Source organism: Pogoniulus pusillus, chromosome 28 (assembly GCF_015220805.1).
Source record: "Pogoniulus pusillus isolate bPogPus1 chromosome 28, bPogPus1.pri, whole genome shotgun sequence".
NCBI classification, from domain to species: domain Eukaryota; kingdom Metazoa; phylum Chordata; class Aves; order Piciformes; family Lybiidae; genus Pogoniulus; species Pogoniulus pusillus.
In genome coordinates, this window is record NC_087291.1 from 12,216,658 (window position 1) to 12,243,097 (window position 26,440).

The 26,440-nt window shown below is 38.7% G+C and overlaps 1 protein-coding gene across 3 annotated transcripts in view; it reads left to right on the forward strand.

The window, feature by feature from the left end:
* Positions 1–26,440, forward strand: part of CRPPA (CDP-L-ribitol pyrophosphorylase A) — a 108,095-nt gene that overhangs the window by 2,141 nt on the left and 79,514 nt on the right. For all 3 annotated transcript variants that reach the window (XM_064166929.1, XM_064166930.1, XM_064166931.1), the window contains exons 2-3: positions 4,307–4,586; positions 19,471–19,620. In XM_064166929.1, the coding sequence (XP_064022999.1) occupies positions 4,307–4,586; positions 19,471–19,620 (430 nt within the window). The remainder of the gene's footprint in view (positions 1–4,306; positions 4,587–19,470; positions 19,621–26,440) is intronic.

The following is a 26,440-nucleotide window of genomic DNA, read 5'->3' on the forward strand; positions in this document are numbered from 1 at the left end:
GAAGTGGCAGATTTTCTGTGTTTAGCTTGATAATCTCTTCTGATGTCTGTTTTTTTACCTGATGTAGTTGAATGAATCGACTCATAAGCCTGTAATAACTTCTACTGAACTGATTATCTCAGGTGCTGCAGCTATATTTGAGCAGTTTTTAATCTGGAAAGAGCAGTAACAACGTATAGACAGAAATGCATGAACAAATGGAGAGTTTGCAGCTGCTCTGCATGTGCTTTAAAAGCATGAGAAAAGGATTTGTTTTACGCTATTCAGCTGCAAGTAGTGAAAAATCTTAAGTATGGATGTGAAGAAACAAACAGACAAGAGCAAACATGAATGAGAAAGCAGTGCATCCTGTTGCATAGAATGACTACATGTGGAACATTGGCCTGCCAATAATCATCAAAGATGATGCCCTTAGGAAGAGGAGGTGAAAAAAAAATAGGGTGAGGAGGGTTGTCTTTTATTGCCATTGCACAGTCTTGCTGATAGGAAGGTCATGCCTTACCTTGACAATAAAAGTGTTAGAGAAATTAAATGTCTGGCCTTACTATTAGATTTGTTTCTGCCTTTGTTGGACTATGCAAGGCTTTTGCATCAAGTTCAATAACTAGAGTGACATCCTTCCTTTTTGCTTCTGTACAAGCTAGTAGGGTTTTTTCTTGGTGGTATATTTGTTTGTCTCCCGTCTGAGACAAGGAGGAATCTCAGTTCTATGTGCACATGCACACACATTAAAGCTATAGAGAGGAAAACAGACTAAAGTCAAGGTTGATTTTGAAAATAGTTTGTGGCAAGTAAGCTGATGCTGTTCTTGCTGTACTCCTATTTCACCAGTTGTTGAAAGTGCAGTGGAAGGTTATGAAAGAGGAAAGTTTACTGGCAGATTAAGGATTTTCCATAAAGCTTTCAGATAGTATTGTATACTTGGTGTAATGTAGTCTCTCAAAACAGGTAGCCTGATGAAAACAAACCCAACAACATTACCTAAGGGAAGGTTCCAAAGAATTGCTTCCTTGGCAGTGTCTTGTGTAGTTTGCCAAGTATTTTTCCCCATTGACTGATGCATGCTTACTGGCTCCATGGGTCACACACTTAGTTTTGTTAAATGTATCTGTTGTGATAGTTCTTTTTGTCCAGTTATCATTAGCTTATTCTTAAAATGGCTTATTAGCTACAAATAATCATAGCAAGCAACTCAATTGTGTAACTTCATGCAGTTACCTTTTTGATCATTGTCTGACTAATTGGGAACAGTGTCTTTAAGGAAAAAGTGAATGACTTCAGTACATGAGATGCTCAAAAGTAATGTATCTACAAAACTTTTCAGACTTAAAAGCTCCCTGCTCCCATTTTGTAGTGTAAAAGACAGGTAGATGGGTTAACATACTTTTGCATGCCTCAAAGTAGTATCAAAGCCCTTATGGAGGAAGAGGAAATTATGTTTGCATTCTGCAAATGCATGTTGTTCCTGAGACTTCTTTTTTTCTTGTTTGGTGCATGGTTCAGCAAAAGTAATATAATGATTTTTGTCTTGTGTCTCTAAAGATTTTCTGTGGCAGTGAAAGTTGGTGTCTTAGACTGCTAACACCATCTCAGTGACAGCTGGCCTTCTTTTGCTGAGACAACTGTCATGTTTCAGTAGGTTGTATGTTAAAGATGTTGTTATGGCTCTTAGAGTTGAAAGAAACTGAGTGTGAATATTCAAGCCTTGTATCATTTCAGGCTCAACCGTGATTTGAGACTGAACTGTTAGAGGGTTAAACCTCAGTCACGTTTGTACCTGAGCACATGCCATTCAGGTGATATTCAGAGCATAACTGCTTGGTTATTTCATTTCCTCTGTAGTCTTTTGGGAAGTCATGTAATAGCTTAATCTCTTGCTGGGTTAATGAACTCCTTTACTTTGAGTTCTGGCTCAGGTAATGTAAAAGTACGTTTGTTTGAAATGGAACGGAACAATACGATTTTCTACTAGGCAGCTGCTCTCCCTGTCTGAAGGTGAGGACAAGAAACAGTTGCAGGAAACCAACATGTTCTTGTTTTGCTTCATTGTTTTCTTTCTGCCAATAATGAGGTCCTCCCAAGGCAGATGCAAAGTGATTATAACTGGGGATGTCACCTGTATTTTGTTTGATCACACCTGATTTCCACTTTAGAACCTCAGCCTATCTTCTGTGGAAGCACTGAAGTTCTGTGTTTAGTGCCTGTTGAAGCATGTGGGGGTACGGTATTCAGGTCTTCATGCCTGGTGCTGATTCTCTCTGAAGCTTGCATTATCTTGATCTAATATTGCTGTTATGAAATGGAAAGGGTGTTTACTGTTTTTTAAACTGGTTTTGAGCAGGTCATGAGCTTCTTACTATACTAGTATGAAATCATTGTGAAGAAAAGGGTGTGACAAATAGCAAAGGAACAGAAAGGATCCACTTACTGCCAGGCTGAGTGTGTACTGTTATCTTTCTACTTCATTAAAACACTTTGCAACATTTCAATAAACAGATCTTCAAAAGGGTCAGCACCTTTCATGACAATTTGCAGCACTTTTCATGCATTTTGGGACACGTTAGGTTACTAAGCATAAACTCTTCCTATACCTAAGATAGAGGATACCTTTTTACTCTTATATGATTAAACTTCTCCAAATCTCAGATCTGATTATAGAACATGAGCCCAGATTGAGTTTCAAGAGGACATACTCAAGCTGATAAATGTGTTTCTCCAGACACAGGGTGGAGCTGTGACCGCATCCTGTCACTTTGCAGTGTACTGTACCACTGGAGGCCTTGAGCCATTCCACTCACCCTGTGCAGAGATTTAGCAGCAGCTGACCAGTACTGGTCTCTTCCCTTTGTCTCGGGAGGTGCTGTGTACTACCTAGTTGCTTCATAATCTGTTATGTTTAACTTCAGAATGGGAAATGTTGGTGCTTCTCTTACACAGTCACTAGTGAGTGTGCATACTGGGCAGTTTCTGGGAACTCTAAGTAGTTTTTCTGTGAGTAGAAGTGCAGAGTTGTTAGCTTAAGTGTGAGATAGCTTTTCCTGAACTTTATTTAAATGACTGACACTCGATATTTGAAGAAAAGAGATGAATTAATTAGTTCTGAAGTGCTAAATTTTGTGGCTATGCCTGTGCCATCTGAAAGATGTGAAAAATTTATGATGAACCTGTGGAGAATGACAGGTTGAACTGAAATTGAAACCATATGACTTAACATTTGAACAACTTCAATACTTAAAAAATGCAGAGAATATGTTAGCTTGGCTGTATTTTCTGCTTCTGATCATAATAAAATTAATGCAAAGACAAGTATTTTTGAAGAATGCTAATAGCACTTCTATTCATCTTTAATACTTAACCCCCCCTAATTTTCCATGGAGTTCTATTTACAAAAACAAAGGGTGGAAGATGAATGATGTGAAACAACAGAGCAAGAAGAGTAGCTTGTACCACAAGATGACTTCACTTTTGGAGTAAGGATAGTCTGTAGGCAGTGCCTTCTTGTGTTTGCAGAAGCCAATAGTTTAAGCCTGTGTATTTCTAAACTGTCTTATGTATATCTAACTGGGAATACTTAGCACCTTAGTCTGTCTTACGTCTGCAGTATTATTTTCAGTAGCTCCACTGATTATTAGTTGAGAAAATACACCATACTTACCTCCTTTGTTGAATGTGTAGGCCATGCATGAATATTTTTATTATAGCAAATTATGAATTGTTTTTGTAATTATTGCTACTCTCACAAGTTTGCCATACTTAAAGCCCCCAAAATACAGAAAATCAGCAAGCAACTTCTGTCACCTGTGAAGCCAGAAGGAAATAAAATAAGTTAAAAAACTTTGTTCTCTACATAGCATTTAGGAAATAAGACAAATAGGTGGATTTGAATTATGGGTTTTGTCTTATTTTCAAGTACAGTATGCCACATGTAACTGTAATTTGTATTCCTAGATCGTTTGTCACAAGTAGGACTTCAGCCAAACTTCAGTTATGACTGGCTTTAATGTTCTGGGTTAATCTACCTCATATCACTCCTCAGATGTAGAGCTAGCCTGTTAAATTCAACTGCAATCTGGTTGTTGGAAGTAAAGCCCTTCCCAGAATTCCAGTTGACATCCATGTAGCAGTAGAGAACCTCTCGTGGGCTGAGATGCTAATACACACATGAAAACATGGACTTCAGTGTGTTGAGAGATGCTTTATTTAGCCAGCTTGCACTTCTTTTGATACTGACTTCTTTGTTCCATGGAGATACTTGTACTTAGTCATTCATGCCAACTTTCTCTCTTTTTTTTTCTGTTTCTTCTAGGATAAGTTGGATATCTGACATAATTGTGGTGGTCTCTCCTGAGAACATTGAAACAATGAAGTCTATCACTGAGAAATATGGCCACGAGAGAGTTACGGTGGTAAAAGGTGGGGTAACTCGTCATCGCTCAATTTTCAATGGGCTGAAAGTATTTGCAGGGAGTGAACTTGCCAACCATTTGCTCCAGAAACCTGAAGTAGTGATTATCCATGATGCTGTAAGGCCATTTGTTGAAGAAGATATTCTTGCAAAAGTGGTCATGGCTGCTAAAGAATATGGGGTAAGTACTACACAGCAATGCAACTCTGCAGTCTTCTTCATATTGTACAGTGTAAACTCATGATTAGTAAGTAAGGATTTTCCAAGCAATTGTATTAATGTATTAAGTTGATTTATTTTAAAGTAGGACAAATTCTGAATCCCCTATTAGGCAGGCAGATGAGCTGGGGAGAGAGAGAATTTAAATGCCACAGGCATTATATGCATTGGGGAATAATTATTGCCATAGAAACGCACTAAGATATTGAATTAAACAGCTATTTGCTACTTGAAAGGTAGATTGCATAATGATAGTTTACATTTTTCTGTGCAAAATTCTCCCCAATGCTAGGGTAGTTGGGTTAGTGATTACTAAGAATAGATTACTGCATTACTGACTTGCAAACTTAGTGTTCTTATCTGGAACTTTGATGCAAATTCTGAGTAAGTGGTAGCAAGAGAGCTATCACTGTATTAATGATGTTTTTTCTAGAATCCATAAGCATTGCAAACTTCTGGGAAAGAGGGAAGAGTCATCATACCTTCTTAAGCCCACCCAGTTGGCAACAAAGCACCTGGCCCATGCTTGCTCACTCATACCATTCTTAGGTGGAATGGGGAGGAGAAAATAGAACAAAAGGTTTCAGGGTCCAGAAGAAGGACAGGGAGGGCTCACTTTGTGTTTTGGTCACAAAGACAGGTTTTGGCTTGGGGAGACAATTGAATTTAAACAGAGCTGGCATCACCAGTTTACTAACTGAATCGCAGTAGGGCAGTGAGAAACTGTTCTGTGTTTAAGAACTGGACCTTAAAAGAACCACAGTTCCCTCTACCATTCACTTCTTCCTGACCTCAGCTTTTAGATTTTTCTACCTCTTTTTCACCAGTGGCAGGAGGGGGAAGGAAATGGAGGGGGAAGGAAATGAAGTTTTTGTTCAGTCTTTCCTGTGTTTCTGCTGCTGCTTCTTCCTTGGGGAAAATTCCTCACAGTCCTTGCCTGCTGCAACATGGTGTCTCACCCATGGGAGACAGTCCTCTCCTAATTTCACCAATATAGAATGGGTTGTTTCCACTGACTGCAGTCATTAATTGCTCCAGCATAGGCTTCCTTCAGTGTCACAGCCTTCTTTGGAAGCAGTCTGCTGCTCCAGCCTGGTGTCTCTGCAGGCTGCAGACAAGATTTTGCCCAACTATTGATCTCTATAAACACTGCAAGGATTCAGCCTGCCATCTCACCAGTGGTCAGAAGAAAAAGGCTACTCTATCACATCTTTGGTACTGACCTCAGTATCCACATGGTTCTTTTGTGCCTCTCTTCTCCAAACCAAAAGAACTCATGTAACGAGTTTTACCCTCTTAAATGTTATCCCCTTGGCCAGAGACAGGCCCAACTTGGGAGTGGGGGAGATTCTTGAATCTTCTGACAGAAGCCATGCCAGTAGATGCATCCTGTGCTGTCAAAACCCTGCTAGATAAATCCAACACAAGTTGGTAAAAGTTGTGTCATGCAAGTAAAATGGTAGTGTTATTAAAGGTGTAGACTAGCTGCAAGATAAGCTGGTGGACAAGCTGGTTGGCTAAAGAAGAGATGTGAGAACTCATGGCTTATACACAGGCTTGTTTATGCAATTTGTTGTCTTTTACCTTGTACTTAAATGCTCTATTAATAAGACTGTAGAATGCTTCTCTTTTTCAAGGAGATGATTTGAGGTAGAAGTCATTAGTGAGTGGGTACTAGAAAGTAAAAAAAAAAGTAGAAATGAGGTAAAATATAAGCTAGCAGACAGATAGTTCACACCTTTGACAGAGCAATAAAGAGCTCAAAGGTGTTTCCTTAGAGCTTGTGTTTCTTTAGAGCTCCTCCACAATTTTTTAAAAGCTCCTAGTGCAGAGAGGATTGTACCACTTGATAAAATATTTGTTACAGAAATACAATTGTGCTAGGTCTCTCAGAACATTGTTAGAAATCTTAATATATTGACCTTCTTACTGGTAGGCCTGCGCTTTTGTAGCGAGGTTTAATGAGAAATGGCAATGAATAGAAGCTGCTCTGTAGCTTTCAGTGATACAGAACATAAACTCCCAGTCATTAAAAATTAAATTCTGTTAGAATTCTAACAAGATTTTTGAGCAGTCACATACAAAAAAGGCGTTGTGGACTTGATTCTCTGCCAAAGACTTGAAAAATATCAGCTTTGTAAGTCTGATTTTAATGAATTTAGAGAGCAGTAGAAGAATGGGTTTGATTGTGCTGATGTTGGTTGAAATGAGAAGTAACTATTTTCTAAATTTGTTTCTATTTGGGTGTCTTTGCATGTTATGGTATGTCACATCTCATTTTTCTTTGTGGTTTAACTTGTTCACTTTTTCTTGGAAGCTGTGTGATTTTAATGTTTTTTCTTGGTTTTCTTTATAATTGGGTGTAAGATCCTTTCAATAAAGCAGTAGGGAACTGAGGCAGTCACCACTGATCTCCTCAAGGTGAAGTACTCTAGTTCATGTGAACTTCAAACTAGTAAGTTTGCTTACCTAAATCCCTGAAGTGTAATTTGATCTCAAAAAGGTGATCTTACACATTAATCTTAGTCTTCTCCGCTGTGTAATGTCTGAAATGTGTGTGGTATTTATTGGCTCAGTGTTGCTTTGGATCCACTGAATTCAGTGAGGCTAGGCTGTCAGAAAACTGGACTCCAAAAGATGTTAGCTGTGGGTGTTACCTGAAAGTATCTGAATTAAAGAGTATGAAAACGTAATTTTCTGTAACAAATTGAAACAGCTTCCTGCCAGAGAGAGGCATCTCTCTTGACAATTCTGTAGCTGTCAAATGAAGAACTAAATGACTGGAAAGCTAGGACTGTTTCTCAAAAATCACTTCCATGGTTTTGTGTATCAGAAGAAAATTGGTCAAGCTATCATCTTTAGTTTTTTCTATAGTCACATACTTTGCATATCTGAAAAGGAGTTGTTCTGTCAATCAGTACAAAAAGTAATTATTTCCTTTAGCATTATGTAGAAAGGTACAAAACCTGGCAGAAACATGATACTAAATCACTAGTGTAATAGGGCTAATGCCGTATTGTTCATCTGCATACCATATAGATAGCATAATTAGGTAAAACTTCCACGTTCTTTACCATGGCAATTGATCAAGTATGTTACTGCATGTCTAGTAGGCAATTGTTAGACAAATAAATTGTTTTATTACACTTACTAATCAGTTTGTTATTTGCCTGTAGGAATCAAAGTGTTCACCTTATCCAGAACTAATAAATTATGCCTTAAATTGCCATAGCAATCTTTTGATTATGTGAAAATATGAGTTTGTAACCAATTAAATTCCATTTATGTTTTGAGGGTAATTTTATAATTAAAATTACATGTTTCTGGAAACAAATATTTTATTGCTAGTAAAAGCTGAGAAAAGGGGAAGCTTCAGAAGGCATTAGTCCAAAGCCTCTAGCAATATCTCATTGGCAACACTGCATTTTAAACAACAGAAATAAAAAGGGAAAAAAAGTCTTGAAAGAGGAAAGAAAATCAGGAAGGCGAGGAGGAGCTTGTCAGTTCTGTTCTTGAAAGTTTGAAAATAAAGGCACATACAGTCAAAGACTTTTGGTGGTTACAATAAGCTGTACTTTGAAATCTACTTCATTGCTTTGAAAGGACTGAATCAAAATGACATTCTTAAACTGTTTTCTGGAAGCTGTCTGACATCATTACTTCTACACTTCAGTAAGGATCTGAACAAAGCACACATGCCAGTATATATGTTCAGTGCTACTCAGCCTCATTGGACTTTGTTCACATAGTAATCAGTCAAAATAATACCCTTAGACAGAAAAGACTACATACTATGTTCAGTCTGTGCCTATCTGAATTTACTCAGCCTCAGTGCTGTGGTTACCAGTCCTGCTGGAGCAGAAAACATACACCAGTGCACATGCTGTTCTTCTGCCTAGTTAGATAGCAAAATAAAGTACTTAGTGTAAGACTATTGAGTTGCATTAGCAGCTGAAGGTGGAGGAGGATTTGGGTTGATAAATAGACTGAATCTGGTGCAATATACTTGAATGGGGACACCAATGCTGGATCAATTCTGCCTGCTCTGTCCTTTATTCTTTCTTAGAAACGATTATCTTTTTATGTTATTCCTTCTGGTGTTACCATGTATGAAATGTTGTACATGTGATTTTTTTCTCTTTGTTATGCTCAGAGACTGATTTTAGCCAGCTATGAATGGCCACGTCTATAGCAGACTGCTTTTGTCTCATATATTAGGTCATCTAAAGTGATCCTGTACCTGTATTCTCTGAGGTTCTGTGTTCATTTCATACTTAACACTTCATGGTACTCTTGCTGTCCTGTCACTGATGGTTGTGCAAAAGCAGAATCAAGAACTGATGACACATTGCCATCTTGGTATTATTTTTATTCCACTAACGGAATGGGTTCTGCAGTTTAGAAGACTGACTTATGTCAACTTAAAAATACATATTAATGAAGTGTAGGGGTGGTATGTAGCAATTTTAGAAGAGAGTGTTTTAAGAGCTACAATATCATGAAGATCAGAATCTGTTCACTGGCCCTGAAACTTTTCTGAAGGTGTTAAGAAATGAAGTGTGATTTTTGTTCCTCTGCTACAGTTACATAATGCATTATCCCTTTTTCAACTCTGTAGTAGTAGATAAATATCAGAAAAATCCTGATGCTTCCATTTCTTATGGCATTATTGATCCCACAGAAAATTACAGCCTCCTCACCCAGGTCACTTTCTATGTTGAATGGAGAGCTAATGTATTGTTAGTAAATACTTGAAGCTTTGTCCCAACAAGGTATTGTTTGGTGGTGGGAAGGCACTACTAAGGGAGAAGCAACTGTCTTCCCAGTTGAAGTGATTGAGATAATTTGTAGCATTCATTAGAAAGGATGCAAGTCAACTAACAAATAAATCATAGAAACTTAAATTATAGTCTCTCTAGTTTCCTTGCAGCATATCTGTGTTGTACTCAATACAGCAATTAGCGTTTACTTCATTTAAAGAAAGGTGACAATCTTAGGTTCTCATATTGTTGTGCTTCTGGAAGCTTACAATAATTTTTACCTTAGTTGTTTGGGATAGGTTTGTTTGGGGTTTTGGGATAGGATTTCTGGAAATAAACTCTGTAGCTTTCTTCACTGAAGTGGTTGCTGAGGTAACTAATGCCTATGAACTGTACCTCTTAGATTTAAGAGAAGCTATGTGTATGACACTGCTGTTGATTTGAAGCTAATTTGTGTGCTTTGGTTGAATAAACAGTGTGACTTGGGAACACAAAGCAGCCTCTAGCAAAGATGTGTCTACTTAATCACTCAGATTTCTCCTTCCTGCAGCAGATCAAAGGAGTGAAGTCCTTAAAATACTGGAAGTCTCAGCTTGTCCATCACATGTGAGTAGCAGAATAAAGGCCACTTCTACATGGCAGGATTCTTAGCCATATGGGACTAAGTGTGCATACTCTTTCACAACTGTTTTCTCTATTTCATCAAACATTTGACTGCAGAGAAATCCATTTTCATCCCTAAATGCCCTCAGCTACATTTTGGCTGATCCAAGTGTTTGTGGCAAGGGCAGCACCAGCTCTGCTGGTTTGGTGAAGCTTCTGAAAGCCAACTTGGCCTGCATCATATGGTGTAATAGTTTGCTGAACTGGTTCTGTGTTTATCCTCCTGTTTCCAAGAAAGTAAATGGGTTGTGATGCAGATAGAACTAAAACTGCCTTGAGGAGCATGGAAGCTTGTAGGAGAGAAATCATCAGGTCCATACATACATGTGTTAGAGTCACTGTTTGAGCCATATGTGCATACTAATGTATAATGATCCATTTTTCAAGGCCCTTGATAACAGAGGTCGTAGATGAAGGTTGTGTGAAGTGACTTGAAAAGTTGCATCTATTGGGCTGTAGGAGGAAGTGCAAGGATTCCTGCAGAGACAGGACCCAAACAGTTCCAAGAGAAACAGCTGAGCGAATTCAGAGGCAGAAGGCATTTGATAAGCAGGTGCAGAGTTGCTTAGGGAATTGCATGACCACACACTATAGTCCCTGTGGCTTTTGGTTGCTCAAAACTGTGTGTGGGAAAGAGTTATTAATGAAATGCTGCAGTTTTGCATTTGGTTGATTAAATTGTGCAAGAGTCCTCCTACAACATCTCCAGATTTTTATTTTCGTTGTAATGATGCAAATCATGTTTAATGATACACAATGAATTGGTAGACTTCACATCATGATACTCTTGATTTTGCAAGGATGGAAACTACCAGGAAGTAAAGTATGACTTCTTAACTGTAGTTGTAAGTCCTGTGAGAGTAGCTTCAGCTCCTCTTACTCTAGTGTGCAAAATCCTTTGTGCCCCATGGTGCTCTTCCTGATACCTTTTTGCAATATAAATCAGTACTTAAAGTATGAAAGATGGCTTGCTGACTGTGAGATGTTGCATTACTACTTAGTGCAAGTTCATACTATGCAGTCAAAGTAAAATAAATAGTCTGCTTAATTTTTGACACGTGCATTTGCAGTATAGTGCTAGGTAGAACAAAGTTTGGTGGTTCATCTTACTGCCGTTTTATGCTGAGTGCCTAACTGTAAAGCTGTAAATACACTTCTAAAGCAGTTCTAACAGTACTGAAAACTATCGATAGCATACTGCCTACATGGTTTGCTTTGGAATGTTTAAATGGCTTAGATTGACTTTTATATGGTACCAAATCTATCATAATTGTGTTCTAACATACAACAGCTACTGCTGACAACTGAACAGATTAAATATGTCGTAAGAGTCTTTTGAAGCACTACACCAGCATGTGCTGCTTTTCAGGTGGGAGATGCTATGTGTGGTCTGGATTGTATACTATAAGTATTCTAATATGGATCTTTGATGGTATTATGCAGATTTATGTGAGCTTTGAAGTACTTAAAAAGAGTCCTATCAAGAAGAAAGCAGAACCTTAACAAATGAGAACAAGTTGTTAAACATGACCAATCATCACACTGCACAAAAATTAACAGAATATGTTAGCTAAGGCAATAAGATCTCATTTGGCTAATCATACAATAAATTATCTTTCACTGAATACACAGTGCTATTGTGTTTATGGAAAACACAACCTTCTTGCCCATTCTTTTATTTCTCTCAGGGAATGTAATGTATGCCTTCTCATAAGGAATACACTACAAGAAATGCCATATAATTTGTATGACATCATAATATATATATTGATTTAATCCTGTTAGCTCTTGTAATTATACTCTTTATTAAAAGCAGTTAACCTGGTTTACTGCAGTGATTCATGACACAACAGCAACACGAATGACATTCTTGTTTTCAGTCTGCTTTTTGAAATCCGGATTTTAATTTGCAATCCAATGTTGCATAAATAAGTTTTTTGCAGTTCCACATTTTCCTTTTTCTAAGTGCCTATTTAGAGTCTTGGTTTTGCTTTTCATTTTCTCTGTGTTCCTGAGCTTCTTTTGTCTTGTGCTGAGAAACTGCAGCCTGTGATAGGTCTAGATCTCCTGTCTTACTCCACCTCGTATGTTGTTCTGTTGCAAATAACTATTCTATCTCTTTTGAGGTGGATCTTTTTTACTTTCTTTTAGAAATGGTACATTTCACACAGAAAACCTTTTAGACTTTAGGACGTTGTTGATTAGATCAAAACAGTATTTCCTGACACTGAGAGGTACATGCCTTCAAAAGGAACAAATAGAAATTATGTGAAGTAAAAAAAGAACCTAGGAAGCCTTAATTTTTGAGCAACAGTTTCTGTTTCTTGTAATTGGTTTGTTCTAGCTGACTTTTGAGGATCTGACATGTCTCAATCTACTATCCCAAGTTACTGAGATAGTATGTTCTGATAAAGGTGACCTCATTAGAAGTGCTTTCTTTTTCTTAAACAGTGTCATAAATATACATTACATTTGTTTAAGGGATCCTGTGTCTTTGAAGTCAGTTCAATGTACAACATAGTGTCAGCTCATTAATATTGGATCAAAGTGTATGTTAAATTTCTGATTAAACATCCCCGCTTTTGCAGCTAGGAATAAACACAATTATATCTTCTTCCTTCCTGGTGTTGGTTTAAGATTAACATGTGCCCAATTTTAGTGAGTTCAGCTATTGCTCCTAGCCAGCTGGGTAAACAGACTTTAAGGAAATTGAGTGAAGTTTAGCATACAAGCCTTTTTTCATGGTGTTCAAAAGTCCTTACATCTGTTCTAATTAACCTTCTTTTTGTCTGGCTGATGATTAGGCATAATATCTGTTACACCAGGCTTGTTTAACATTTCAACCAGTGCTGTCCTTGGGCAATTAAAAGCTGCCAGTACAAATATGTCAAGATAGCTGCAATTGGAGTGGTTGGTGGAAGTGCCTACAGAGAAGAAATGTCAGTTTGTATCTCACTAATGAGAGTTAAAGGTGGTGTGCCCTTAATGGCTATAGGGTTTGATTGATTATTTTTAACCAACAAAATGAAAAAAAAAAAGAGATTTAAGAATTGTTCTTGTTTAAAACAAAGTAGATAACTGACAGGAAGAGGGTAACTTGATCTCTTATGGATGTACAGCTCAAGTTGCACTTGCTTGTCAGTAGAAGAAATAGGTAAAAGGAATTCTGTCCCCACCACAGCACTGCCACGCAAACTGTGTGTCTATGCTACATGTGTATGTGAGAGAGAGTATATGTCCTGCAGTCAAATACATGTTTGTGTGTGATAATGGGAGTACAGTGTGGTCTGCTGCTCTTTATTGGTCATCCTAGTTGTCTGTTGTAGTCCTGGCTGGTCCTTCAAGAGAGGTCTACATCTGAGGTACTGGTTTGGAAGAGTCTCTGGGTCACAACAGAGTTATAGGTGAGATAGGTTTGACTCAAACATCACTATGTAGCTAGGCTGCTGCCAGGCCTTGTTGTATAGCAAATAGGTGGGTTCTGTATGCAAAATAAGGTTATGAATTGTGTGAATTACAGGCTTGACTCATTTCAGTTTGGGAGTTTGGACATGAGCATGTGTTCACATCTAACCTCAGAAAGCTTGACACATACACAAATCGTAGTTTATCAACTCTACTTCTGTAAAGGAATGATTGTGTAGTTCATGTTGTCACTTTCTCTGTGCACTGAACTTTTCAGCCAAATAGAATTGTTTTGCCAGGGTTTCTGTATGCTGGAGGGGAAAATACTTTTTAATACTTTATATCTCTGCAGTGGAATCCTAAAACTTCTCACAGATTGTGGCTTGTCATTAGAAGAGGTAAAATGTAGGCCTGAACAACAGCTAGATGGAAAACGCAGAGGAGAAAACAAAAGAAAAGAAGATGTGGTATTTTAGTGCCATACCTTGACTGTGCATGGGAAGAAATTATCCAGTTGCTTTATTTTACAGATAGTTGTATGATTTATTTTATTGGCTATTATCCACTTCAAATTTACAATAGAAAAGATTTTAAACCAGCATCCTCTTGAATATGTGAAATATTTTAGTCTTATAATTGAGTTTTGCTTTGAAGATTATGTTAGATAAATTTGAAATAAGATATCTTTCAGTAGAGACAATCCTAACTTAAATAGTAATTACCTAGTGTAGCTGAAGCATGTTAATTACTGTAGGTACAATTAGTTTGAGTGCAGATGTCTGAATAGAAGTGCGTGTTTCTACCTGTTTCATACATCACAGCTAGTGTGTTTATTTCTCTGTCTTTGTACTGGAGTTGGCTGTGAATGCCCTTCATGGCAAGTCGTTTGGTCTGTGTAAAAGTACTTTGCCTACACTAGCATGTGAAAACAATATGATGGAATAAAATAGGAAGAAATTGATAATTATTCATAACTTCTTTCCACTGGTTCATAGCCAGACCCAATTAGGCTGAAATCCTTAGGAGATGGTAGTGTTTGGTAACATAAATAGTCTTTCACCTAATAAAAAATGTTCCAGAACATAGAATCATAGAATCAACCAGGTTGGAAGAGACCTCCAAGATCATCTGGTCCAACCTATCACCCAGCCCTATCCAGTCAACTAGACCATGGTACTAAGTGCCTCGTCCAGTCTTTTCTTGAACATCTCCAGGGATGGTGACTCCACCACCTCCCTGGGCAGCCCATTCCAATGGCAAGTCACTATCTCTGTCTCTAAGCCAACATTGATTGTTACTGTTATGTAGTTGAAAAGTGTGCTTATGCAGTCCTTTTATTAGTGAAAAAGTGAGATAAAATCTTTTGTATATTTGCCAAACTCACCTCTACAAAACTGACTTCAGTGGAGTTCCAAGATGGATGTATTTGTCCTGCTAAATATGACTAACCCCACTTTCCAGCATGTAGTTTCAAAGGAGTTAGCTGCTTTGAAGTGATGAAGATCTGTTTTGATGTATTTCTATTTCCAACATATATGTGCAAGATAAGTTTGTTTTTTCTGAAGCAGAGTGATTTGGTTCAGCACTACTTTGCTTGTTGGAGTTGACCTGGGGCTGTTTAGTTTGGAGAAGAGAAGACTGAGAGGGGATCTGATCTATCTATACAAATATATGAGGGGTGAGTGTCAAGTGGATGGAGCCAATCTCTTTTCACTGGTCAGCAGCAGTAAGACAATGAGCAAGGGCTACAAATTGGCACATGAGAGGTTTCACTCAACATGAGGAGAAACTTCTTTACAGTGAGGGTGACAGAGCACTGGAACAGGCTGCCCAGCGAGGTTGTGGAGTCTCCTTCTCTGGAGACTTTGAAACCTGCCTAGATGCATTTCTGTGCCAACTACCCTAGGGGATCCTGCCTTGGCAGGAAGGTTGGACTCGAACTCTAGAGGTCCCTTCCAACCTTTAAACTTCTGTGATTCTGATTCTGTGATTTTTCAATCTTGGAATATTGAGTGAAAACCAAACTATCCTGCATTGTGTTAGCCAGGGTGCATCAGTACAGCTTGGGATTTACTCTTGGTTATATATTGACTGAATACATGCATCTATGCATTCTGTGATTCTAAAATAGCCTTTAAATGCCCCTTGTGGATAGGGATGGGGGATAGGTTGGACTGGATGATCTTCGAGATCTCTTCCAACCTGGTTGATTCTGTGATTCTATGATCTAAACTATTTTCTGTCAGAAAAAGTGTGATCAAACAAGAGAACAACCCATACATCTTAAACAGGGCTCTTCAACCTGTGTGAGAGAACAAAATTCGCAGCTCAATTCTTAGGTTCATTCATGGTGTAAGCATAACATTTGGCATGTAAGAAGATACCCACGAGCCAATTTTGGAAGCAGAAGCATGTGTGGTGAGGTCTGTATAAGCCAACTGGGGTTTGGCAGCTGTGGTGGGGTATGCCAGCTCAAGACAATTGCCAGAAGTACAGCAAATGGAAGGTTTCTTGAGCCAGAGACTCAAGTCTTGTCCCAATTGAAAACAATGCAAGCCATACACGGGTCAGTATTTTCCTTTGTTAGATCCCAGTTTCACCCAGACTGAGAGTGGCTTTGGGAACTAATGCAGCTCTTTTGTCACAAAGGTGGTAAACTAAGCCCTGTGTTGAGTCATATCATCTGGTTGAGGAAGCCTGTGTGAGTGTGCCAAGGTCCTGCAGAAAGGTGAGCTGTTAATGAGACGAACAAAAAAATCAATTACCGTATCTTGTCTCAATGTGTTGAGCTTGTAGTGCTATGCTGCACCTTAAAAGTATGCTCTAGCTCATTGATCCATGGCTTTCAGACTACCAGCTGATCATCATATGAAAGTTTTCTGTGCAGTAGAAATTTCCAGACTTTGATTGCTAGAGTTCTACATTCTGCTTTTGAAACACTCAAGGACTGAGTCACGCTTAAACCTGCTGCTTTTAATATGTAAGCAGCAACAGGATTAGTTACAATTTTTGCCTTTCACATAGAAGTCAGGCATAATCTTACTATTTGTATTCAACTGCCTGTTTTCAGTCAGTGTCAGGTATACTTGAAGTAGAGTTGCTGCAGAAGACCTTTTATTTTGCCCAACTTGTGTTTTCTTGGAGGTCTCTTCCAACCCGGTTGATTCTATGACTCTCATTGCAATGAATGGAAGACAGATGAGAAACTCTCAGCCGCACTGAGCTCAGTTGTAGTGTAAAGCAAAAGTACAATTGTTGGGAAAATTACATTTCTTAAATTTTTAGGTGCTACAGAGCTTACAGTTACTTGAGTAGCTAATGTGTTAAAAACTGCTGCGTTGGGTTTGATTAGAAATTAGATCTTCCTGAATCTTCTGAAAGGGCAGGAGATGTGGTTCAGTATTGTCACAAGGATACAGACATTCATGAAGTTTTATTGTGCAATAAATCAGATGTCAAGAAAACAATGCGTTTCAGAGCTCTTCAGAATAGAATTTTGGGCATTTCTGTTTTGTTTAGAATTGCAGTTTGGGTTTTGTTCCTTGGAGTGCGTGTTTCACTGAGGAGATTTGGTTATGCAAGTCACATTGTATTCTCTTGGCCTGTTTTATGCTTAAAATGTAACGGGACACGATTGTTAAAAACTGTAATAAAATATTTGATCAGCCAGAAGTCCTCTTGCTAACTGGTTTTCTGGAATGGTAACTTCTGAGGTGTGTGGGGGGAATTGAAACAGACTGAACTAGTTACAGAAAAGCTGTGGCTAGCATACTGCACTGTCTCTTTTCCCATGGCCTTCTAAGTTTAGGAAATTCTCTGTGTATGTGTGTGACCAATTAAAATGTGACAGCAGAACAAACTAGCATAGCCCAAATGCCCAGCAGCTGGCATACAGAGGTAATAGTCTGTGTCTTGGAATCAGGGAGGGCACAAGTTGCAGATACTTTGTTCTCTCCAGTTACACACAGCTTTCCTTCAAAGTACATTTCTTAAATGTACTCCTGATTTAATTTAATGAAGTGTTACTATAGGCAGTGTAGTGCTTACTTTTGCCAGTATGTCCTTTCCATTGCAGAAGTGAAGTTGATCCTGCCTAGGACAGTAAGTGGGGGCAGATGATCTCTCAAGATCTTACACAGACGGTTCTGTGATTTCATGGTGCTCTCAGATCTTTCTGTACTCTGTGTTGCCTTTGAATGGTAGTGTCTTGCTCAATGTAGTGTTTTATATAGATGTCTTTTCCCATGTATTAGAAAGAAAAAGTGCTTTTCAGATTTTGAGAAAGTGGTTCAGATATTTCTCTTGTACTAATCCTCTATATCTTTTTCTTTCCCATTTCACGGCCTCAGTAGCTCATTCATATTGGAGCTCTGAGCATGAGAAACTGGTTTATGTCTCTTCTCAATATGTAAAAAAAAGTACTAAGAAGCTGTATTTTAGAGCTCATAAAGTGTTCGACATGCTGACTGTGTTCCTCTTTTGTTTTATTGTTTCGTAGTCTGAAAAGAGGAGGGAGGACAAGTAGTTCTTTCTCTTCTGGAGGCTAAAAAAAAGTCTCACTTTTTATGTCTCATTCTGCCACTGTATGATTATCTGAAGTCAGAATCTTGTAAGAAGGAACAGGACTTCTGTTTTGGGGCAGGAGCTGCCAACACAAAGTGAATGAAATGAATAACAAGTGTTCTTATGTAGTGATAAGAGACCTATTTTTTTCTGTGTCAGGGCTCACTACTAGATCTCAGAAGATGCATGGCTGGAAGTGAAGTGTCAGAATTCACAGTGGGGGCTGGTTTTCTAGGCATAGCAATTGAAGATGTTGGATCATTCCAAGTGTTTTGAAACATCATCAACTAATGTTTAATACTCTTACCAATAGATACTAGACACTGTAGTGTAAGGATGCCATTCTCCCTGGTTAGCATGCTTAGGGAGCATGCTTTTTGCCCTGTGACAATGTTCTGCCATTGCATCTGGTTCTTCATTATTGTATGGACAGCTCTTGTCCCAGTTGCATTCAGCTTCACATAAAGTTTGTGCAAACAAAGTTTAAGTGGTAGATGAAATGTAGGTAACTTTCTGGTATTAAAATTGCTAAAACCAGCTTGGACAGTCCTTTTTCAGGGGTATCATAACCTTTAATACTGTCTAAGGATGGAAAGATTAGAGAGACTTGTTTAATAGGTTTTAAACCCAAGCAAAACTGAAACATAAACATGAAAAAAACCTGTTCTGGTGTACAGTACTTCTGAATACTTCCTAATGTGTATTCTGTGGTCCAAGTGATTTCACTGGTAAGCATTGGTTGTTCAGTTTTTGCAGGGTGAATTCAACACAGGAGCAAACTCTCTTTTGCTATTTCCTGATATTTGTCTTGCTGTTATTTCGGATCAATTCAGCCAAACATAAATCTTGTGAAAGCCATAAGTGCAGTGAATTGGCAAGAACTCCCAGATGTAGTATCTGCTGCTGTTAGATATTGCAGTAGGCCTAGAACTGTCCTATCAACCCCCACCTAGCATTTATGTAGAAGAGCATCTGCATCTGCGAAGATGTATTTGATTTTTTTGTGAACTAGACTTCAGTCAGTCCTCTTTTACTTGAGTCATGTTAAAGACATCTGTCTTTATGTAGAGGCACATTCAGACTGGATGGGAGGAGGAAGCTCTTCACCATGAGGGTGGTGAGACCCTGGAATGGGGTTGCCCAGGGAGGTGGTTGAGGCCCCATCCGTGGAAGGCATTTAAGGGCAGGCTGGATGAGTCTGTGGTCAGCCTGATCTTGGGTAGGGCGTCCATGCCTGTGGCAGGGAGGTTGGAACTAGATGATTCTTGTGGTCTCTTCCAACCCTGACTGATTCTATGATTCTAATGGTCTCATATGAAATTGTTTGACTTAGGCATTTTGAGATATGTGAAAGATATGTAGAAAATGTGTCTTAAAACCCTTATTTTAAAAATGTAGATGTCTGATTAATCTGACATGAATAACATTTAGGCTTCTCTGTGTTTAATTCCCCAGGCAGCAGGAGCAATTCGTCCTCTAGTTTCTACTGTTATTGCATCTGATGCGGATGGTTGTTTAGACCACTCATTGGAACGTGCCAGATACAGAGCAAGTGAAATGCCTCAGGCTTTCTTGTTTGATGTAATCTATAAAGCCTACCAGCAGGTAAGACTTTGAGACTTTCTAAGTTTTTTCCATTTACTTAACTTTTGAAAAACAGAGATTTTATTTCTCCTTTCAAAAAGAGATGCAGCATCTCTTTCAGATCTGATCAAACTGTGTGTATTACTTCCCTAGCCTTTTGATGAAAGTGCTTGATCATTCTGCTGTATGCAAGTTTTTCAGTTATCAAACTAGCAAATACAAGAGGAGGTGAGAGGTCTAACCAATTGGAAAGATAGAATCACTTCAATATTTATTGCACTTTAAACAGATTAGTTAGATTTAGGTGGTTGAAGTTAGGTGTCTCTTGTATGTGTTGACTGAAAATATCAAAATTTTTGGGGCAGAGTGTAATAATGACAATTTTGGGACAATATCAACTTGATAATTCTAGGTAAATGTTTAGCTTTTCTCGTGTTGTGTGTTGCATATACTTTAGGTAGCTGAAAAGAATATTTACTTCAGTCTCTGCTGTAATTTTCCTTTTCTTTTTCCTGATATATTGCTTCAACTTCCTCTTTATTTAAGAAAATAAAAATTGTGAGTAGTGTATTAAGCCTTGACTTATTTGCCTTTTATCCCTCTCGAGCACTGCTTTTGTTTGCCCCACCCTACATTCACGGTTTGCTGGAAACGCTCCAGCCTTTCTTCTCAGCATTCTACTTCCTTTTCATTCATCACCTTGTGGAAATTGCCTGTCCTCCAGGTATCTTCCAGACTGACTGGAAGCAGAGCATTTCTTCATTTGTCACTTGGAAGGATTTATTTTTCAGTCCAGTAATGCTGACAGTCATGCTTCTCATCAGTCTTTCATTTCTAGAGTAAACAAGCCCAAATTACCAATATCCACCTTCAGAGAGCATGCAGCTTAGAAGTCACCGATAGCAGAACAAATGCATGGACAGGCAATGAAGAAACAACAGTTACTTAATTGTGCAGTAATTTACTTGAAAATGTTGGCACAAATTCCATGTCATACCCCTTTTATGCTTGATACTTGAATCTGTTCTTGGATGCTGAAGATAAGGGGCTGGACAAGATGAGGAGCTGCTCAAGAGACTGGACTAGCTGCAGCCTCTAATTCGAATGGGAAGTAGTGGGGATATTCCTGGTGTATATTATGACAGCTCATACTTTTAAGTGAAACTCTAGCATCAGTGTAGTGGGCATACTCATAACAAAGGCAGCATATATGTGCATAGAAGACATCTCAAGAGGTACCAGATGCTGTTGGTTATATAACTGTTTGCTTCTTGTTGATGTGTATCTCTTTTGGCAAATTGCAAACCAACCAAACCCCTCACCACCTCCAGTCCGTCACCAAACCCCTGCTATTTCTACTATTTGCTCTTATTTGCCAGCCCTACTCAGTCTGCAAACTGCAGGAGAAGTTTTTGCCCTCAATGCCTTTCTCAAAAGACCACTATATTTGTAGCCCCTATGCTCCTCTGAATAGTGTTCTCTTCTCTCAATCTCATTTTTGTATCTCTGCTTTCTCAAGAACAAGCCACCAAAGTTGTTAGCAAGCAACCAAGGCTATGGTTCCTTGTCCCCAGTTCCCTTTGCATTGGCTAAATTCTGGTCATTTAAATGCTCTGTGCCTTGGAGCTCTGGGAAGGGTAACACTTCACTAAACCTCTCAGCTCATATTGTTTGGTAATTATTTATGCTTCAATGGTGCCTTGCTGTCCAAGTCAAGGATTAAGACCCTATTGTTCTGAGAACTGAACAACAAATAAAGAGAGATAATCTTTGTCCTGAAAAACCTACGTAGTCAAGCTACTGTAGGACAGATTTTTGTAGAAAGGAGTGCAGTTTATGATGTGTTTGAAGTATTGAAGTACTCATTGTTAGTTCCCACAACAACCTGGTGCAGTGGGTATGTATCATTGTATAGATGAAGAAAAATAAAGTTACTTGTGTTGCCAGTCACTCTCAAAGCTGGGGATGCAATTCATTTTGTCTGACTGGACAGAAGATCATGATCCTGTGTATTTTATATAGTTGTACCCTTCTGCAATGACAACATAGGGGAAAAGCAGCAGTCATATGTGTACCTTAGAAACTATCCATTGAAATGATTGCTTTAATTGACATAACCTTTTCAGTTACATTGTGGTTAATATGGAATACTGCTTTGAAACTCTGAAGTGCAGCATCTAATATGAGTTGGTAGATTTACATAGTTTAGCTCCAGATGTGGTCTTTTTCAGGACTGTAGCATCTCTGAGCATCTTCATCACAAAGCTGCAACATTCAAATAAGGGTCAGTTCTCTAATCCTTACACGTTTGCCACCTATAGTCTTTTTTTGCTTTTTGGTGCCAATCTGGGTGGAACACACTAATGCCCCTTCTAGTACCATTCTGAATGTTTAGAAAATATCTTACATACTACATGTATCAAAGTACTTTTGTATGACTTTATCAAACAGTCTTGACCTTCAAAATACTTTTTATCAGTAGTTTATGACCTTGAAAAATAGTTTTTTTGACAGAACATTTTCCATTTCTTGCTTGATTAAAATATGAGAGCAATGATTTGGGGGAAAATACATGCCTTGCACATAAAATCAACTGAAGTAGATAAATGACAAAGATAGGTTTACAATATTGTCTTAAAATATTTATATACTGCAGTGAAAACTCTTTGTGCTTGGTCCCACAAATGCAGCACAGATTTAGAGGACACTGAGTCATTTTGTTTATATGGATTTCATTGTGATGCATCTCATGTGTGTGTCCTGGATCTCAATTGAATTTTAACTCTTGCCTCCTCTCTTGCCTACTGTACAGAGGTCTTCTTTTTTCAGGCATTCATTGCTTTCTGATTTATCTGTCATTAGTCAAGATCTCTGACATAATAGCTATGAACTTTTCGTCTTTATAGTAGTGCTGTTGAAGTCTTCAGTTCTACTGCTCAAAAATTGCATGCACTCCATTCATTGCCTGCAGTGACTGTGAAAGCTCTCTCCAAAATGAAGGAAAGCCTGAAGCAGAGTTGCATACAGTGGTAGGTGCCCATACCTGCCAAAATCTTGCTATACTCTCTCCTTACACATGCCTGTAAGTGTTACTGCATCACCCTATATGTGCCTTCTCACTTCATTCTTAGCAAGTACAACACTGCTTTCATGTCCTTCCATTTGTAAAGTTTGTGTAGCTTCTACATTTATGAAATGTTACAAAAGCTAGAGATTCTGTTTGCATGCTTGACAGACAGAGGGCAAGTGAGAGGTACAAACTGCAAGGAGTGAAAGAACTGTATAGTATGGGTGGTGTCTTGCAGGCAGGAGCCTTACCTTAGCCAGGGATTTTCCTTGGGACATTGAATAAAAGGGCATGTGAGTAACTATAGTGCTGCATCAGTGCTCTTGATTATTTTATGTCTGCTTTGAGTTCCTGTTGCCTGCACCCTCTAGTGAACCATACCACTAACCTTCAGTACTTATTGGGTAGTGGACAAGCTTTCTGAAACTAGAAATGCAAAATGTCTTACAAGTTTTTCACAGGATTTGCTAGTTATTAAATTGCACAACTCATTAGTACTTCAGTTCTAACCTGCCTGGGTCAAAATCAGCAGTTGGATTTTTGTTTTTGTTTAGAAGTGAGTGAGGTTAATTTTAATGATGATCTTTACTATTTTTACCAACCCTAAGGGAAATCAGACAAATTTAAATGCTAACTGAAAATCCACCCTTTCCAAAGGTAGCAAATAAAGGATAAATTCCTTTGACCAGACTTGTTCAATTTTGCTTTAGGTAGTTTCATGTTTCTGTTCAGCTTTTAAAATTGAATAGGAGCAACTGTGGACATGATCTTGTAAATATGAGAGGAGGATGGTAAGGGGAAGACTTCATTTACTAGAATTCAAATTTTCCCCTTAAGCAGTGTATTTTAAGGAATTAGTGTATCATGAAGTCAGGTAAACCACGTTTTTCCTTTAATCAGTATAAGCTGAGATTGACTTCTGTACTATCAGTTTCTGGCTTGTTGTGAGATGCACATAGACTTTCGAGATGTTTTGTCATTAACACAAAGCATATTGTTGTCATGTCCTGGTTTTGTGCTAAGTGACACAATCAAAGTATACAAAGGCTGAAGTACCCAAACTTAAGAAAGCATTGTGTATTTCATATGTATCTGCCAAGGTAAGGAGGGTAGCAGAAACAATTCAAAAGCTTTGCCTTTCCTAGAATGGCAGAGAAGCAACTGAAAGTGGAAGCAGAAGAGCAGTGGTGCATAGAAGATTCTGACCATTCTCTATGTCAGAGATGTAAGCAAAAGCCCAGTGCTGGGGATACGATGGACTTGCTGATGTTATCTAACAAGTCTGAAGCCAATGGCTGAAGGAAGAGTGGGACATATTGGAGGGCTGTTCTGCAGGAATCATTGGTGTGTGTGGTGTGGCAGTGTCTGATCACTATTTAGAGTGCTAGCTTTATAGCAGTCTTTCATTTTAAGAATTTTAATACAGTAATTTTTTTTCTGGTTATCTTTTAAACATAGTTTTCTGCTTAGGATCTGCTGTACCTGGGCAAATGTGTCACATGGAGGTGTTTGTGATGCACGTGTACCTAGTTTAATCATCTGTTGATAGCAAACCTTTTGTAGGTTATGACTGTTTATAGTTGGGTAATCAGAATGATGAAGCTGAAATGAAGCAGAGAGGGAATAGGAAGCAGTAATACTGAGTGAAGCAGGATGAACTTTAGCACGTTTAGAGATGGTTCTCTGTCTATGATCTTGCAGATATCCAAGTGGAACAGACTGACCTTCAGGATTCTGTCTAAACTGTAGAGAAACTATATAGGGATTTGTGTTTTTCTCAGGACTACTTTGAATTAATATCTGTTCATAGTCAACATTTCCCACTTTTTGGCTAACAAGAACTTGCATTTTTATTGTGGGACATTGCAGAGTCTGACTACACAGGGGAGAGTTGCTATATCTAGACATAGTAATGCCATTATACAAAATAATAGTGTCAGGGAGAATCATGCTAACACTTCAGTTAATTCTGGGAGGCAGATGTTCTTCCACTCCTTGAAAAATCAGTACAACATGTCCCCAGATGAGCTTGAGATGGGGAGAAGAAATATTCTGCAAATCATACAACCTGGTCCTCAGCAGAAGAAAAAAGAAATCCCCAAACTGTTCTTGTCTAACAAACCCTTGAGAATGGTCAGAGTAAGAAAGGAAATTGGCTATTGTTAGGCCCATTGTAGAAGTATTGGCTCGGAGTATTGTTTTTACTGAATGCAATTGATAGGGAGTTGACTCCATGTGGATTTAGTAGACTTCTGAAGTGCTTTTCGAAAGGATACAACATAGTTGGGACTCTTTCAAACCTGTGAATCATTTAAATATCCTCTCTAGTAGGGAAGTAGTCAGCTGTGGCAGTTTACTGATGGTTTTGCATAAGCCAGGCAAGGCCTTTTAGGCAAAAAGTCTAGACTCGTTTAGGAATTTTTTTCTTTGGGTTCATTCTTTGTTGAAGAAATCAGTCTCTGGTGAATTAACACTGCATGAAGCAAGAGACAACTAAATGAACAGTGTTCCACAAATTGACTAAAACCTTGGCAACTTTGGGAGCAAGAGGCAGATTCAGAGAAAGGACTTGAAGAGCCAGAATGTGAGGCAGAGTTTGGAGTTTAATGCTAAAACAAACTGCAAACAACTCCTTGCTCATCTCCCTCCTTAAACTATCTGAATCTTCAGGTACCTCAACTTTTTCAGCATTCACCAAACCACAAACTTAGTGCGTGCCAAGGCAGCTAACTTGTGGTAAGGTTGAATAACTTAATATTTACCATTTGCCTGCCATTATTTGGGGAAAAAAAAATCACCTGATGCTATTCAATCATTCATTGGTGATATGGGTCAGAGCTGTTTGAATTTGTACAATAGAACAACCTGAAAAATAAATCACTATTTCTAACATGTGACAAGAATTTGGTTGAAGACATAGATTTTTATCACAATCTGCAATAGGTTGTTTCTTGGTCTTCATCTTTTGTACAAGGCTTCAGACATCTTTTAAGTGTATTGTAAGGATAATCAGTTCAGATGTATTTTGTGGTTTCTCTGTGTGTGTAGATCAACTTCATTTTCTACCATCCCCAGCTTTGGTCACTTTACTATTGTGTTTTGTAGCTATGTGTTCAGGTATTCCAAATATCATAGAATGGCTTAGGTTGGAAGAGACCTCAGAGATCATCTACTCCAACCTCCCTGTCATGGACAGGGACACTTCTCAACTAGACTTGGCTGCTCAAGGTCTCATCCAGCCTGGCCTTGAACACCTCCATGGAGGGGACATTCATCAACCTTCCTGGGTAACTTGTTCCAGAGTTTCACCAGCCTCGTAGTAACAAACTTCTTCTTAAGATCCAGTCAAATCCTCCCTCACCATAAGACTATTTCTTCTAGTCCTATCATTAGACACCCTTATGAAAAGTCCCTCTCCAACCTCCCTGTAGGACCTCTTCAGGTATGGGAAGGAAGCTATAAGGTACCTATGGAGTTTTCTCTAGGCTGAACAACCCCAGTCTCCTTAATCTGCTCTCATGACAGAGGCGATCCAGCCCTTGGCATGGCCCTCCTCTGGACTCACTCCAGCAGCTCCATGCACCCCTTATGATGAGGACACCAGAACTGGACACAGCATTTAAGGTGGGATCTTACAGGAGCAGTGTAAAGGAGCAGAAGTGCCTTTCTTGCCCCGCTGGCCATAGTCCTTTTGATGCAGTATAGGATGCAGTTTGGCTTCTGGGCTGTATGAGCTGCTGAGCTTCTTATCAGTCAACACCCCTAAGTCTTCCT